Source organism: Pleurodeles waltl, chromosome 6 (assembly GCF_031143425.1).
Source record: "Pleurodeles waltl isolate 20211129_DDA chromosome 6, aPleWal1.hap1.20221129, whole genome shotgun sequence".
Taxonomy (NCBI): Eukaryota; Metazoa; Chordata; class Amphibia; order Caudata; family Salamandridae; genus Pleurodeles; species Pleurodeles waltl.
The window spans coordinates 1203464120-1203482124 of record NC_090445.1 but is presented as its reverse complement, the minus strand read 5'-3'; the positions used below and the strand labels follow the sequence as shown (position 1 = coordinate 1203482124).

At 43.9% G+C, this 18005-nt stretch overlaps 1 protein-coding gene across 3 annotated transcripts in view; it reads right to left on the bottom strand.

Moving 5' to 3' along the window:
- ARL6 (ARF like GTPase 6) overlaps nt 1–18005 on the bottom strand; it is an 811945-nt gene that overhangs the window by 164635 nt on the left and 629305 nt on the right. For all 3 annotated transcript variants that reach the window (XM_069240507.1, XM_069240506.1, XM_069240508.1), the window contains one exon: nt 4499–4628. In XM_069240507.1, coding sequence (XP_069096608.1) covers nt 4499–4628 — 130 coding nt within the window. The remainder of the gene's footprint in view (nt 1–4498; nt 4629–18005) is intronic.

Here is an 18005-nt window from a genome sequence, read left to right as displayed (position 1 = left end):
GGTGATTTATATGAAACTTTCTTTGATGTACGTCCCATTGTCCTTGGATTCTGTGTAGATTGAGGTGTGCTCCCCAGAAGTTGACCCTGTGCATGTGACCATTGTGATGCTAGGCACTGTTGTAAGGGCCGCATGTGCAATCTTGCGTTTGGGACAATGGCTATGCATGAGGACATCATGCCTAGCTGTTTTAATACCATCTTTGCATGTATCTTTTGTGTTGGATACATGGCTTGTATCACTTTGTGAAAATTTTGAACCCTTTGTGGGAGTGGCTATCCCTTCTGTTGTGTTGATTGTCGCTCCTAAGTATTGCTGTGTTTGAGACGGCAAAAGGTGTGACTTTGCATAGTTGATGGAGAAACCCAGCTTGTAAAGGGTTTGTATAACATAATCTGTGTGGTGTGAACACTTTGTTAGCGAGTTGGTCTTGATTAACCAATCGTCTAGGTACGGGAACACGTGTATTTGCTGCCTCCTGATATGTGCAGCTACTACTGCTAGACATTTTGTAAAGACTCTTGGCGCTGTTGTTATTCCGAATGGCAACACTTTGAATTGGTAATGTATTCCTTTGAATACAAACCTTAGGTATTTCCTGTGCGAGGGATGTATCGGTATATGGAAATACGCGTCTTTTAGATCTAACGTTGTCATGTAGTCTTGCTGTTTCAGCAGTGGTATTACGTCTTGTAACGTGACCATGTGAAAGTGGTCTGATTTGATGTAGGTGTTTAGTGTTCTGAGATCTAATATTGGTCTCAGACTTTTGTCCTTTTTTGGTATTAGAAAGTACAGTGAGTAAACTCCTGTGTTCTTTTGTGGACTTGGTACTAAAACCTAAAAATGCCATTACCACCCCAAAACCCATAACCACCTTAAAACCTAAAAATGCCTTTACCACCCCAAAACCCATACCCACCCTAAAACCTAAAAATGTCATTACCACCCCAAAACCCATCGTAAAACCTAAAAATGCCCTTACCACCCTAAAACCTATACCCACCCTAAAACCTAAAAATGACCTTACCATGGAAAAAAACCATACCCACCCTAAAACCTAATATACCCTTAGCACCCCAAACCCCATACTCACCCTAAAAGCTAAAAATGCCCTTCCCACCCCCAAAACCCATACCCACCCTAAAGCCTAGAAATGCCCTTCCCACCCCAAAACCCATTCCCACCCTAAAACCTAAAAATGCCCTTACCGCCCCAAAACCCATGCCCACGCTAAAACCTAAAAAAGCCCTTACCACCCAAAAACCCATACCACCCTAAAACCTAAAACTGCCCTTACAACCCAAAAAGCCATACCCACCCTAAAACCTAAAAATGCCCTCACCACCCCAAATCCCATTCCTATCCTAAAACTTAAAAATGCATTTACCAGCAATAACCATTACCCACCCTAAACAATATATATATATATATAAATATATATATATATATATATATATATCTATTTCAACCACTTAAAACTCCCCTATACTTACCGAGGGTGGGGCTGAGTGAGGATCCATGGGGTACGCAACAGATTTCCTTGCAGAATCTGGATTGGGAGGAGTCGAGTAGGAGGTTACGTTCCAGATGTGAGAACAGTTGATGGTCAATGGCTTTTTCTAATATTTTTGCCAGAAACAGGAGCAGGGAAATAAGTCAGTAGTTCAGTTGTTGAGTTCGCTGGGGTCTGCTGATGGTTTCTTTAATAGGGCGTTAACTTCTGCATGCTTCCAGTCCTCGGAGAAGGTGGCAGTGGCAACTAAGGTGTTCAACATGGTGGTATGTACGTTGCTGATTCTTGCTTTGTCTAGGTTGAAGATGTGATGAGGGCATGGGTTGGTTGGCGGCTCCCCAGTGTATCGAGTTTGTGATGAAGTTGATCTCCTGTGGACGATCTGGCTCCTTTCGATTAGTTTGATGCCTGTGGTGGTAGCAGGGTTGCTAGAAGTCGGTGACTTTGAGCTGAGGTTTTAAGTTTCTGTAGATTCTGGCGATCTTGTTGTGGAAGACGTTTGTACGGTTGGTGCAGAGTTCCTGTGAGGGGGTATTGTTGTTTGTTGCAGCTGAGGGGTTGGAGAATTCTTCGACAACGTTGAAGAGGTCTTTGCTGTTATTGGAGCTTGATTCGATGTGCATGGCTAAGGCATTTTTCTTCGATTCTCTCAATTGTCTGTGGTAGAGGTTGAGGGCTGTCTTGAAGGTAGTCTTCTCAGTCGCATCCTTGCATCACCTCCTGTCCAGTTGTTTACAGTGTTGCTTAGCGGTTCTGAGGTCTTCAGTGTACCAGCTAGCCTGCTTGGCGGATCATCTATGGATGTTGTTTTTTATGGAAGCGACAAAGTTGGTACAGTTGGTTATCCATCTGTTGATGTTTGTGATGTTTTGGTCTAGGTTATTGGAAGAGATGGGGTGGGGAATGTAGAGGGCGTTTGACCATGTGGCCTTTGAGACTTTGCTTCAGCTGTGGTGAGGGGGTGGGCAGATTGGGGTGGAGATCCGTGAGCTGGTTATATTGAAGTGAATAGTGGAGTGGTGAGTCCAGGTAAGTTCTGTGGTGTGGCAGTGTCTGATGCGATCACTGGAGGTGAAGATGGGGTCTAGCTGAAGGCCTGCGGTGTGCGTGGGGTTATGGGCAAGTTTGGTGAGTCTGACTTTGTTCATGCTGTCGAGTAGGTTGGTAGTGTTGAAGCTATTGCGGTCGTTTAGATGGTCACAGAGGTAAATGTAGTAGTTAGAGTCCATGGCGAGGGGGCAATGAATTTTTTTGTGAAGTTACAGAAGGCTGGATGTGGTCCTGGAGGATGGTAGGCAAAGGTGCCCCTGATGGAGGTTTTGCTGTCTGCTGCGAGTCGTAAGTTGAAGTGTTCCATGGTTGGGGTGATGTTATCATTTGTGGTGGTGGACTGGATGAATTCCTTGTGTATGGTGGCGTTTCCTACACCAGGCTTGCTGATGCGGTCACAGTGGGTGTTCTTGTATCCTTCAGGTATTGCGGTGGCGATGTCCGGCGTAGAAGAAGGGTTGAGTCAGATCTCACTGAGTAAGACGACATCAGGCGTGAGGGTCAAGATGAGGTGCCAAGTCTCAGAAGTGTATTTGGATAGTGAGTGTGTGTTGAGAAGGGCGCCGTCGAGTTGGTGGAGAAAGCACAAGGGGGGTGAGGAGTATTTTCTTTATTTTGCTAGGTCATGTGGTGCTTGGGTAGGTCGACTCACCTTCAGTAAGGACTGGTAGGAGAAAAGGTTGAGGAGGTAAAGCTTAATTTCTCTGCAGCTGACAGCACTATCAACTATTCCCCCGCACTCAAGCACAGTTTCCTCATATTTGAGGAATCCACTCCAGTAGGGTGTTGACCTGCACATCTTTTGCAATTCGCAAAAATATCTAAGATGGCAAGGGAGATTTGGCTGGGGTTTTCGGCTGCCCCCACAGCTTCTGTGGCTACAGCTACACCTTTGGAACTTGGATGCATTAAACATGCTATGCCTCATTTCTACAGGGCACTGAACATTGAAGAATTGATCGCTCAGTTCAATGGCTATGGGACGCCTACCTAGATTTGATACTAACAGATAAAGAATGACACATAACGCAAGAGAAGCTGATTTTGAGAAATGCCAGATTTTGGATGACACATTTCAATTATCTCCACCGCATTTACATGACCCCTATGCCAATGCGTAGGATTTATCCTAACACATCATCATGTCTAAAATGTTGCCATGGAGTTGGGCGCATCTGCAAACATTCTGGCAAGCAGTGGTACCCAAATCAGAGGACACTGTTAATATTCCTACTAAGCGGCATTGCTTGCTTAATCTTAAACCCAGGCCTCAAGAGTTGTAAGTCAAATACAAATTTACTTTATGGGAACTAGAGCCGGCAAAACGCTGTGTTGCTATTCATAAGATGAGGCTGCATGCTCTGTTCCCGTATCCTGGGACAGATCTATGTAGGAGTGGGCTTACACAGATGACATTAAAATTAAGACGGTTAGGGCAGATACTAAACTCCTTGAGGATCTAGAATTATGGTCTGTAATCCTTGATATGCTGCTACCGGAAATTGGGAATGGAGCCAGCGGAGAAGTGTTGCTGTGGTTGAATGATTAGCATTATGAACTGTGGTTATTGCTATGGTCCTATTTTTTGCTTCTACTTAGCCGCCTGTACCTTGGTTTATATTTAAATATATAAAGTTAAAACAAAACATAAAAATCAACATATTCCCTAAATTTGTTTGTAATCCCTGTGATGAGGTTTTTATAGCGACTCTAACCCATTTCAAATAGCGGCCTAGTGATGAAATATTCTTCAAGTCATGTACGACTTTTGGATTGACAATTTTCCCTAGAACTGTTTATATCAAACTTAACATTTACTTTATGCTTGTAATTCATGAGAAGGAACAGGTAGTACGTAGCATAGTAATAAAAGTAAATGGTTCTCATGTTAAATACTACAAAGACCACATAAAAGCAAATCTCAACAATTACCAGATGTGCCAAGGTTTATCCTTAATGTTTTCCAAACATAGCAGCTGAGATACTTTCACTGATGACAGGGCATCCCTCAGGTCCATCTTGTTAGCGAAGAACAAAATGGGTATTCTTTTATGTTTAATGTCTGGGAATTAGAACAGAATAACAAGAGTGTCAGGAATGCAATGCTTTCAACCATAATATCTTTAGAACAAGGTAAAGTATGATTATGTCACAAACATGAAAGAAATATAAGAAAGGTGACGCTCAAAAAACGGAGGGACATATTTATCATTATTTCACGTAAAGCAGCAAGACACCTTGCTGCGTTGCACTGCGAAAGACAGTGGGCAGGAATGTGCCATATTCCTGCTCTCCACCTGAGTAATACATGGCTGCAACTTGTACTGCCTTGTATTACTTCAGATTTACCAAGCCAAGCAGGGCCACAAAAGTTAGTCTTGTATGGTCTGGTAAATCTCATTATAGGTAAATTTAATTATAGGTTTTGCTTCGTGCTGCCCCCCCTTGCATGGCCCAAGAGCGACATAAAAGACTTGATAAATATGCCCCAAGATGTATATCTGTGCATGATATTTGAAGTTGCTGAACTAATTACATAGGCTGTCTGTTGTTCTAGTTAAAAAAGACCTTAGGAATCAGCAAACGGGGCACTGTTGACGCCAGCCGTGTATCTAAGGCTATGCCGTACTCTGAGGCAAAATGCATTTGGGGAAGGCAATATGATACATTTAGACAGTTCATACCCACAAATTAATATCACTGTATTTCAAATGTATATTTTGAAACTTATGACTATAATCTGGTAGGATTCATTTAAATATTAATAAACTGATCTCATACTTAGGAGTATGATGATAGTAGAATGAAGCATTTTCATTTTCACTATGCAGGAGCTTTTGGCAAAATGCTAAAAATGGTCACTCATGCTGTAGAGTCAAAGGCTTAAGATTTGCACAACACCTGTCAAGCAACAAATAACAGTTTCTCAGGTTTCAGCACAGTACACCTTAAGTTCATTCCACCATCACAGATGAACAAGTTACTTACCGCAGCTTGATTAACTTAGGATATTTCCCAGGGTCAGACTAGATCTGGAAATTTTCGATCAGTACTCCTGCGAACCGGTAGGAAGTGTTTTTCAGCTCTGTAGTGGAGTTATCCACTCAACCCCACCGCACTGACATCAGTTTCTTTTAGCGTCTTTCTACGTCAGGAAACGGACAACAGCTGTGAATTTTTAAGGCCCTTAGAAGGGTGACTTTCTTACTGTAATCAGTTCACAGAGCAGGGAGGATAGGAGGGTTGGTAAGGAATCTGCAGCTAGGTAGACAGTACCAGATAAAGCATAACCTATAAAGAGTTGCCCGCCACCTGCAATTCTTTGGTTTGATCAATGCAGAACGACAACGCTCTTTTTGGGTCCTGACGGTGGAGTCTCTCCTCTTCCTCAGAATGGTGAGGAGGTACAAAGAAGGTAGGTAAAGTGATGTTATGGCCAAATGAAATGGTGTCACAACCATTGGAAGAAAGAAGGCACAAGTTTTGAGAACCAGCCCGTCTGGGTAAAAGGTGGTATACAGTGGGTGCAGAGAGAGAGCATGCATTTCACTGACCCTTGTGGCCTATATAAATAGCCACTGGGAAAGCTGTCTTGAGGGTTACCAAACGTAATGGGCAGTTGTGCAATGGTTCATAAGGAGCGCACATGGTTATGCCCAGATGAAAGTCCCATTAGGACACGATAAATGGTCTGGGAGGAAACAAATGTTTGTGATCTATGAGAAACCTAGTCACAACAGATGATGTGAACAAAGAAGGTTGGTCCGACAAACACAGAAAAGCCGAAATGGCTGACGAACTGCTCTTAATTGTACCCAGAGCACATTACTGCTGGGCCAAAGACAGAACAAAAAGTAAAACTTAGGAAAAGGGATGCAGATAGAGTGTCAATGTTCCTGGATGCACACCATGACGCAAATGTGCCCCAACGGCAGGCGTAGACCATCTTGGCCTGACCAATGGAATAACATAGCATATTTCAGGAGGAAGGTCTAAAGTGGTCAACTGCCACCGCTCAACCTCCACACAAGAAGACAGAGGGTGCGCAGGTTTGAGTGCAGGACCGTCCCCTGCTGCTGCAACAGAAGATTATCCCAAAGAGGCAGCCTGACCGAAGGGATGATTGTCATGCTTAATAGCTTGGGATACCAGAGTCTCCATGCCCAGTCTAGAGCCATAAGAATGACTTGGACCCGGTTGTTCCTGATCTTCTTGAGATCTCTGGGCAGCAGTGGTATTGGCATAAAAGCACACAGTAGGTTATAGCTCCAATCAAGCAAAAACCGTCTCTGAGTGAGAGCCGACTTGGAAACACCCGAACACAAAACTGCTGACATTGCGCATTTTTGGCAGTGGCGAACAGATCTAACCAAGGCTCTCCCCACTTTTGAAAGAGATGTTGTGCCACTTTTGGATGGAGACGCCATTCGTGATCTGCTAGGCATCAACAGCTGAGTTTGTCCACCCTTGTGTTTAGAGAGCCCACCAGGTGTTAAACCATCAGGGAAATGCCCCCTGACATTTCAGCCATGTCCAGAGGTGCAGGGTCTCTTGATAAATGGTCCACGACCCCACTGCGCCCTGTTTGTTTCAAGCACCACATGGCAGTGGTGTTGTTCATGAACATCTGCACAAGCCTTCTCTTGATTGAAGGAAGAAAGGCTTTCAATGCCAACTGGATCACCCGGAGCTCCAGCAGGTTGATGTGAAGCCTAGACTCTGCCAGAGACTAGAGTCCTCTGATTGCCACCTCTCCCAGATGGACGCCCCAGCCCAGGAATTACTCATCTGTCACCACAGTCAGCTCTGGTCGAGAAAAGGAGATGGGGTTTGCCAATGACCCAATTGTGGTTCGTCGGCCACCACTGCAGTTCCCTCCAAGACCTGAACCATGTCAGAGAAACTTACCTGATACGCTGCCCATTGGAACTTCAGGATCCAGTGCTGAACCCTTGAATGCCAATGAGCATGTGTCACAAGAAGGATGCAGGAGACCATGAGGCCCAACAGCTTCAAAGTCAGTCTTACCGAAATTCAGAACAGAGGCTCAAACATCAATATCGTAGCCTGAATATTCTGGACTCACCGCTCAGGATGATAGAACCAAAACTGCACTGTGTCCAATGAAAGGCAGCATCTGAGAGGGAGTCAGGTGTGATTTTGTATTGTTTATAGTGACTCCCAGTGAGTGCAGGAAGTCTGCTGTAGTCTGGAGGATGGAGACGACTTCAACAACCAATCATTGAGGTAGGGAAGACTAGAAACCCTGACCTCTGCAGATGTGCTGGAACCACTGGCATCCTTCTGATGAACCCCGCCAAGGGGTGCTAGTAAGGCCAAAAGGGAGCAGAGTGAACTGAACGTGCTTTTGGTTCACTGTGAACCGCAGGAATGTCTGGGAGCAGGCAGGACGGGGATGTGGAAGTATGCTTCCAGCAAGTCCAATGCTACCATCCAGCCTCTAGGATCTGGGGAAAACAGGACCCGAGCTAAGGTGAGTATTTTTAATTTGTTCTTTTGCATCTAGGATAGGATGAAGGCCTCTGTGTTTCTTGGGCCCCAGAAATTAGCATGAATAGCAACTATAACCTACTTTGGATGCTGGCACCCTCTCAATGGCTCCTTTGACCAAGACAGCAGACACTTCCTGACAGAGCAAGGAGAGATGGTCCTCCATCAGCTAGTTGTACGTCAGTGGCATGGGTGGAGGGCTGTCCAGAAAAGTGGTGAAGGTGATAGAGCATCCTGTCCCCGCTGGATGAGGGCAAACTAAAGGGGTTTTGAGGCTGCAGTTACAGGGAAGTGGTGGACTGGCCCGACCTTTGGGTAATTGTCCCTTGCGGTCTGCGGGAAACGTGTCCTTCACCACAAAAAGGCTAGGAAGCCTGTTGGCCTTGGTGGCTGGGAGGGAATAAATGTGGTTGAAAGCCACGAAAGGGGTAAAAGGCGGACTGGGGTTGGTGAAGAATCATGGATGGGAACAAAGTTCTGGCCATAGCTCTGCTATGAAGTGCTGAGACTGCCTTCTCAACAAAAAGGCGAGTGCCATCAAAGGGCATGTCTGTGAGCAAAGCATGGACATCCCCCAAAAAGACAGCGTTTCTCAACCAGGCATGGTGCCTAAGGGCCACCGACAAGGAAAACACTCTGCCCAGTGAGTCGGTCTTACCTAGTCCACATCTGATGGTAAACTTTGCTGTGTCTGCCATCTGCAATTGCATGCGACAGTATGGCTCAGGCCTTCTGCAAGACCATGGGCAGCACTTGCTCAACTGAGTCCCAGATCATATGGGTGTATCAGTCCAAGAGGCATGCGGTGTTCACCGACCACAGTGCTAGGCTGGCAGAAGAAAATATCCTCTTACCAAAGGTATACACTCTCTTGAATTCCCCATCTGGTGGAGAAGTATGGAACATGCTAGAGTTGAATCGGGAGGAGGAGGTTTAGACCACCAAGCTCTCCGGGGTAGGATGAGGAAACTGAGGTCCCCTGGATCACAGTAATGGTGGCAGGCAACTGTCCTGTGTGCAGGAGGCCATGTGCAGGACTTGGACCAGGCCCTAAGTAAGAAATCAGTTAAGTGTTCGCTAAATAGGAGTAAGGGTTTGGGGGGTTGAGGGGCTTGTCAACTGCTGACTGACGCTCCTCTGCCAAGTCTTTCATCTTGAATGCCACTGAGGGCAACTGAAGGTCCAAGACCTCAGCCGCCCTTCACATCACCATAGCGAATGAGGCACACTCCTCTGTAGCCACAATAGGGGGAGGGCCTAAGCTAGTGTCTGGTGAAGTGTCTAACCCACTGGTATCCGCCAGTTCCTCATACCAGTTGCCCTCTGTGTCGTCTAGGCGATGCTGGTTTCTATAGGGGTTTTCAGACCCCGGTCTCTCAAGTTGGGAATAACAATGGGGATGGCACTGCTGTGAGGTATAAGTGGCACCGGGAGCAGTCACTGTGGAAGGTCACAGACTTGTAGGTGGTGCCACTCCAGATCCGTCACCGGATTCAAGGGGCCCGACTTCCACCCGAGGGTGAGCCTACGGGCAGGAATCCAGTGCAGGCTCCTAATGAGTCAATGGGGCCTGATGGCGTTCCAGAGAGGTAAGGCTGCCAAATATGAAGTGCATGGGCTCATAAAACTCTTATTTGGTGGGGGGGTCAGTGTGGCTCTGGGAAAGTCATGGAGGCATAGAGTGGACCCTGGTGCGGGCTTCACAGATGCTTGGAGTGCTGACCCTCCCATGCCTCCTCCTAAAACTTGCATGCATGTGACTTCTTGCATGGACGACACCAACGTGGCGCCAAACTACGCCACCTATCACACCGGGGTACTGCTCGAACATTTCTGGATCCAGTCTGACACCTGAGGAATATTCGAAGGTAGGGAAACTAAGGCTAGAAGGCTCTACCAGATATACATTACCATGGTGTGCGCCCCCTTGTTTTGTTATTTCATGCTTCAAATCATGTTTACAGTTTGTGTGAAAGTATTATAACACTATTAAAAGAAAACAGTATGTGAGCGCAAACTGCACTTTGTAGTATTATCGTAGTATGGCAATAGTACTCCAAACTGCACTTCTAAAGTACTGTTACAAAACAGTAGTAAGTCCCATACTATACATGTCCAACAACTGGTACTGCATAACCTTCCCACAGAAAATAATGGAGATAGGGATGTTTAATAAAACTCCTAAGAAATAACATTAAAGTAAATTTAATTATTTAAACTAGATAAAAATAGAAATGAATGTAATTCAATGTTAAGAAAATCTAAAAATAGTACATATTTATTATTTAATCATAAAACATGAACAGCACTTTTTCACTGTAAATAATAATGTAACACTGTTTTGTATTTAAATATAATGACATAACTTATAAATAACATATTTCATTTGCTCACCAAGTCCCAAGTGAAACTTCTGTGCATGCTATTTACTTAATCCCATCTCAATATTCAAATTCCTTAGACGGTATACAATAACACACAACGCAATTTGAAAATATTCTACGTACTAAGTTTAAATAAAATATTCAATTCCCACCTAAATCCCCCCAAAAAGTGTTATGCTTGAAATGTTTTTGAAAGAGGTGTACAGAACTAATTATAAATAACTAAATTAGATTTCGATAAAAAAAGTTACATTAATGTTTAAGGTTGTATAAAATATTTTAAAACTACCATAATAAATATGTACTTTTCGATTTTATTAGGATGAAGTTAGACTTAATTATATTTGTAATTATTTTAAATAATCAAATTTAATTTACTACTACTTAAGATTAATTGGTACAACAGCCAATGTAGTCATGTATTCAATAAATTATCAAAAACACTGGACACAATATGGTATTAGAATGTGACACTAAGCTATAAACTTCTCTAAGCCAGAGGTGACCGAATAGAATAGTACAACATTAATATCAAGAAAAATTAAAAATGTTAGTAGTATTGAGGGCAGAACGCTCGCATTTTCCGGGGCCCATCCATCAACAGCTCATCCAGCCCATTTTGAAGCTTTATATTTTGAGACTTACAGTCCTTAATTTATAATGTGATGAATAGGATTACAAATCTCAGAATTCAAAGTAAGAACTTTGATTGAATTAGCTACTCCCTCATGTGGTGAATCCATTTTAGTTCTAATTGGGACTCAGGAGTTTAGCTTAGCCTTTGGCTTGCAGACCTGTACCTCTGTCACCTAGTGACTTTTAACCTACTTAGCTTACTCTGTTTTATTTCATTTATTTTATTATTTCTTCTAAGATGGCTGCCGTTGTTTCTATTTTATAAAGATGTTTTGATTTGCCTTATCAGTGCCAGTCTGAAAAGGCGTCATTATCAGCGCCATAATCAGTGATGTACGTAGATATTGTTAACTTGTCCCTTTCTTACTTATGTGTGATAGGAACATAATGTACACTTGCTGGGGATTGTCTATATAATTGCCACCACAAGTCTGCCTCCTCATCAGTGGTTTGGGTTCATACCTGCTTCAGGGGTTTTACATGATGTGTATAAATACATCTCACACTAACAAGGTCATTAGAAGGATTTCTTCCAGATTTCTTGCTGCAGAACTCAGCCTTTGTGTCATCACAAAGTCAGACCTAGAGACCTCATTCCAAGGTAAAGAGGGTTGGAGGATGCTTCTCATGGACATGGTACTGGCAGATTAGGTTTATCATACCTAGCTCTCATTAGGGTAGAGATTAGTCTTTCTATGCTAGGAATTGTATATCTCATGTTCATTGCAGGATGGTGGGTTTTTTGTATTCACAACTCTCATCTTCACAATTATGTTTTTTTACTGTTCATTAGCCTAATCATTGATTGCAGCTCATCCATTTTATCGCAGATTGCAGTCTTTTCAATAAATATATTGAAAACTTTCCTGCATCTCCTTCATTGCCTCTGTGTGACTAAGACCTATTGCTAACGAGAGAAAAGGATAACTTCTGTTCCACCACGACTTCCCGAGAGGTCTTATCTACAGTCCATGCATAAAGTTGCCAGAAATCACCTTTTCTTACTGAGTTTTGGTGAGGTACTGCTTGTGAGCTGGGAGGGTTGGGCCAACAGTTGTGGCTTGTTGTAGGAGTGCCTCAGTCGCCTACAAACAAAAGTGATGTCTTCCCTAAAACAGCAGTCTCACTAGGAGCGAGAGTACAACTACAACATGGCACCACCAAGAACAGTGTTTTGGCACTAATTTACGGATATCCTAAGTATCTCTGTCTCACACACAGTACGTACCCCAAGTACCATTACACGGAGACATCGGTGGTCCTAGGGAAAATCCTACTCAACTGAACAGGGGCCATCTAATTAGACTGTAGGTTGTTTAAGCTTGAAATCTTAAAAGGCCTTTCTCCTCATCTGGTGTTCTGCCTCTGTACACTTTATTCAACATGGGTAATGCCATAGACATTTCAGAAAATGTCAGACACGCATTAAAAACAATACTTAGAAGCCCATGGTTTAAAAAATGAGGACGGGGATGTCACATTTATCTTGGAAGCTCGTGATGCTTACCAAACAGAAACATTCCATTCCTGGGTCACCTTTCCATAGGAAGATGAAGGAACATATACATTACACACATATAAAATAGCAAACGTACCACACCGGTACCACACTTACCGGTATTTAAAGATAATCAAGCAATCAGGACTTTGTAGGATCTCAAGGTGCCGAGGAGTGGGGGTGGGGGGTGGTGATGCTACTGCTCGAACAGCCAGGTCTAGAGAAGTTTCCTGAAGGTAAGGAGGTCTTTGGTCTGGCACAGGTGGTTGGGAAGAGTGTTCCACGTTTTGGCGGTGAGGTGCGGGAATGATCTACCGCCAGTTGTAGTTCTGCCGACGCATGGGACGGTTGCGAGGGCGAGGTCGGCGGAGCGGAGATGCCGGGTTGGGGAGTAGAAGGAGAGCCGTCTGTTGAGTTACCGCTATCCTATCAAAAACGTCAAAATTGGTTCAATGGCGCACTACCACATGTAATACAACCCATGAGATTAGGTCCCATAAGCAATGATGGACCAACGTGGCCCATGTTTGCCACAAACACACCAAATCCTGCCGTACAGGCTATGCAAACAGCTGACGTATGCTCACTTTATAATGAGCTAGTACAACTTTACAGGCGATTAGTACAATTTGCTATGCGGACTATGAATACCGTAACCGCATTAGCTGCACCGTCTGGTCACCAATTGGCAGTTACTAGGATTAACCCACAAACAGTACATTCTATCATGGGCCAAGTGCCCATGGAATGTGAGAAGATTCTGTTCTGGATAGCACAAAAATATAACCAGCTGGAATCAGTGTTTCCCCATTCGTGACTCCAAAATAAACATAGAATTCTCACAATTTGCTTGCCATTCAGAATGGTTCCCTCAGTGGACGACTGCACCACATGGGGTACAGTCTTTGCTGCAATTTACACTACCATGCATGGTAAGCCAACACATGCCAATTTGTTGGAAGTCTCAAAACAAATTCAAATTGAGAATAGGGCTGCTCCAGCCCTACATTTGGGGATGAAACTGATGTGTAACTTCGACACAGTCTCCTCAATAATACTCAGTAACATAACAGGGGAAGCAGTAGCATTGGCTATATGCAAGCAGCTCTAAGAAATTGCACAGTTGGAACAGGAGCGCCAACTATCGAAAATGATTTCCGACAGCTATACTAGTATAGGATGGGATAGTTTGGGAGTCAAGCCGAAGAAGCCTGAAATTCAGAGTACCACCCCTAAGGAAGGTACAAAACAAGCTAAAAAAAAATGCTGGGATAAAAGAAAAATAATAATAAAGACAGAAGAAGTCAGAGAACAGACTCTCCACATCCAGAGAGTTCCGAAAGGAGATATAATCTCAGAAATAGGGAAACTTTAAAGACTCCTGTCAGATATACTGATTCACATACTTCTCGTTCCTTTCAGGACACACCAAATTGACGGAGTGAAAGAGTGGGCCGGTCAGAGCAACGTACTGACTAGGTGAAATAGAAGAAAGACTTATAGCAGTCTTTAGACAAGAAAGAAGAAAAATCCCCACAGCAAAAGCCACAATGTAAAAAGAAAATGGTGGCAGTGATATAAAACATGACAGGAAACTTGAGAACACTGCTGCGGAACAAGACATGGGCAGTGGCCGTGCTGGACAGCATAGCAGAAGTAACAATACGTTGCCAGAGTCTGAAAGATCATCTGGATGCAACAGCAGCTAACGACTGTCTTGTAGTTGAGACTGTGGGTGGGTGCATTCTCCCACCTGACAGGGTTTATGATTTAAATATCCTTTGAGGGAGACACAGAGTGCACCATTAGTGTAATTTTTTGGGAAGAACTTAATTGTGATATTCTATTGGTAGAAAGAGACTGGCCACCTGAACAACTCCATAGGCTCCCACATGGGGAAGATGTCATTTTGTCTTCTTTCTCAGAACTTGCTCCAGAAGCAGTAAAAAAAGCCTAAGCTGTTGACTGGGCTTTAGAGAAAGCACCCACGCTATACCGCAACCATGCAAAGTGGGATAAGAATATAAGAATCCCCCCACCATGTAATACCTATTAGGTTTACACCCCAGCCTCAGCCCCAATATCCAGCTAAAAACAAGGCTAAAACTCCAGTAAGGGAGATCCTCACTCAACTCGAGTACCAGGGAGTAATAGAGCCTGCTGTCTCTGCAATAAATAATCCGTTATTCCCTGTTGCAAAACCAGACCATTCATATAGAATAGTCTTGATTACTGACACTTAAACAACTATATAGGCGTATATGCAATACAAAAAGCGCACAGCATCACACTAATTAACAACATAGTGTGTACAAAATACAAAACAATCTTGGATATTTTCAAAGTTTTTTTCTGCCAAAACTTAGGACATGAAAGTCGGAACCTGACTGCATTCTCATTTGGCTCACAGAAATGTTTTTGCTGTTTACTCCAGGGCTATAAGAACAGCCCAGGGTTGCTTTCTGCCTGTGTGACATCAATATTGCATACTGATCCGGAGGCATTGTCCTCTATGGATGATATCTATCTCACAGATGACAACCTCAACATTCATCTTGCAAGGGTTGATCGGGTCCTTCTAGGATTCGCAGCCCTTGGCTACAAATTCAATTTTAAGAAAACTAAAATAGCCTTTCTCGGTGTTCTGTTCCTGGGAAACGAGCTATCAAATGAGGGCAAGAGCCTGTCACTGCAGTTTCTAGAAATATGTGCTTAACTTCAACCACCAAACACGATCAAGAAATTGCAGTCTTTACTTGGTTTCTTTAACTTTGGCAGAACTTATATTCCAGACTATGCACAATGCATAAAACCACTTTATTATTTAATTGGCCCAGATTTCTCATGCAGACACTGGACAGTTGAACACACGCACATCCTAAGACGATTGCAGCAAGACGTGCTAAAAGCAAAACACTTACACACATGACAACAAAACAAACTAGGTCATCAGAATAACTGCTGGTGCTATTGGGTTCCCCTATGTCACCCTTAAAGAGGGCAGAACGGTGCCCATAGCATATAAATCACACTTATACCCCAATGCAGAACAAAACTTTGCACCAACAGAATACATTCTGACGGCTGCACAGATGGCTGTCATTAAGGAAAGGCCACTTGCCCAAGGGAAACACATTATTGTTGTTACCCCAACGCCAGCCTTAGAGGCTGTCACCAAAACAAGCGTTCCAAATGCTAAAGCATTACATCCACGTTGGATTTAATGGGCAACCTCCCTGACGGCCACTGATGTTGATTACACCACTGACCCAAAAACTTCAAACATAAGAATTTCTCTAATACGAACAGGAGTACCTCACACCTACTAACATCTTGCCACTTGACAAATACCAAACTGCCATATAAACTGATGGCTCAGCACAACCAGCTGTAGGTACACAACATCAATACTCGGCCACTTGTGCAGCCGTGAGCAGGGTGATGAAGGATGGTGTGTTCCACCCTCAACATACCTTACCTACACATGGATCCTGGGGGATTGTACAGCTCAGTTAGCTGAGCTAAAAGCTCTTATTTTGCCACTGGAAAATACAGATCAGGAACAGCTCACATTGATTGTGTGCGATCCGTACAACTGTGCCCAGTCCTACAATGATTATCTCAATCATTGGCGGTTTAACGGGTTCAGAGACTCAAAGGGAAACACAAAACTCTGCAGGGAGGGGGACTGATCTTAAAGATAAGCTACCAGATGCTCATGCAGTACACACACTGGGCCACCAACGTGTAGGGGTACACATTATTGGGAACACTTTGGCAGGTTAAGCGGCCAAATACGTAGTAGCTATGACTTCTGTTGTTGCTGCAGTGACTCGTTCTCACACAAGATTGGATAATGAAATTCAGGCTGCCATGAAAGCTTCAGCTGAGGGCTAGCCTTCTCCAAAAGCATAACCTACAAAATATTCCTACCATATCAGTAAACAGAATGTTGCCACTGCAACAATTCCTGGGGTTGGAGATCAAGGGATCCCCAACAAAGACCAGAGATTAGATCTCATCAAAGCAGCACATGAGGGTGTCGCATCTGGGTATGTTGGTGTTGTGACCACAATTCCACTCTTACAGAAACACTTCTAGTGGCTGGGTCCATACAAACAGTCCAAAGCAATGCGTCCTTTGCTGCGACTTCTGCCAGCAAGTAAAGGACTCAAACATCAAATGCCCACAGCAGACATCCCTTCTAGTGTCCAACAGGCCAACACAAAGTGTGTACCTGGACCATTGTGGTCCCTTACAACCTGATGGTGCATACAAATACATTTTATTTGCTGTAGATTCTTGTTCTAGATTTCGGTGTGTATGGCCGCAGCAGTCGGCTGACGCTTGAACTGTTATAAAAGGCTTGCTGGTCTTTATTAGTACAGATGTGGTTGTAGCATTCCATTCGGACCAGGGCCCAGCTTTTGTCTCTAGGGTATTCAGGGATACCATGAAGACAATGGGTGTTGAACTCCATTACTCTTCCTTATATCATCCCGAGGGAAATTCTATTGTGGAGAGGAGGAATGGTGACCTAAAGCAGTCCTTAACAGCTAGAGAATTAGGTTAATGCCACAGTTGGCTTCATATGCAATTCAGACAGCACTGAAAAATCTGCCAAGATGGTCCTTGACAGAACGCACTCCTTATGAGGTCCTTTTTGGGATACCTATGTATGTCCCACATCTAGATGGCCCTGGTATGGTGGCAGCAGACACACCTTTTGACATAAATAAACATTTCAGTGTCTTACAAGAGCTTCAACATTTTTGCGATGATAATGCATCTGTCAGTGCCGCCACCTTAGGAATAAGGGATTTGCCAACAACTTCTACAGGCTGGTTTCAAGTCGGGATCTGGTTTGTGAGATGATTGCTGTGAAGAAGGAATTTGGCCCATTTTACAGAGCACCAATTACAGTCCTGGGAATAAAAGGCAACAGAACTGTCATTCTACCACTGCTGCCAGGTTCCAAAGGGAACAGATTTGTCTCTATAGACAACGTCAAATTGCACCATGTGGCAGATCATGCACAGTAGACCCCTTGGTCCCTTGGGTAGCCCCCACAGTCCCCACTCACTACCTAACAGGATACACCTCTTCAAAAGAGAAACAACAACACTTCTGAATATACCAGCATGTACAACAATGCTACGAATGACTCCTTGAGCATGGAGAGGGCGGAGAATGAGGTTCTGCAGATGCCTGTTAACACTTCACCGGCATGAACTGGCCATGATGTGGCTGTTTTTCACTCCAATGCAACACAAACAGACAACATCGTCTACTATGAACCTCCACGCCAAGTGGATCCATCCATCAGTAACGCATCGGCTCCTGCGTTTTGCAGAGACTACTTCTGGTTACTTCATCGACCTTGATGATTTTTATTCATCTTCATCTTCAC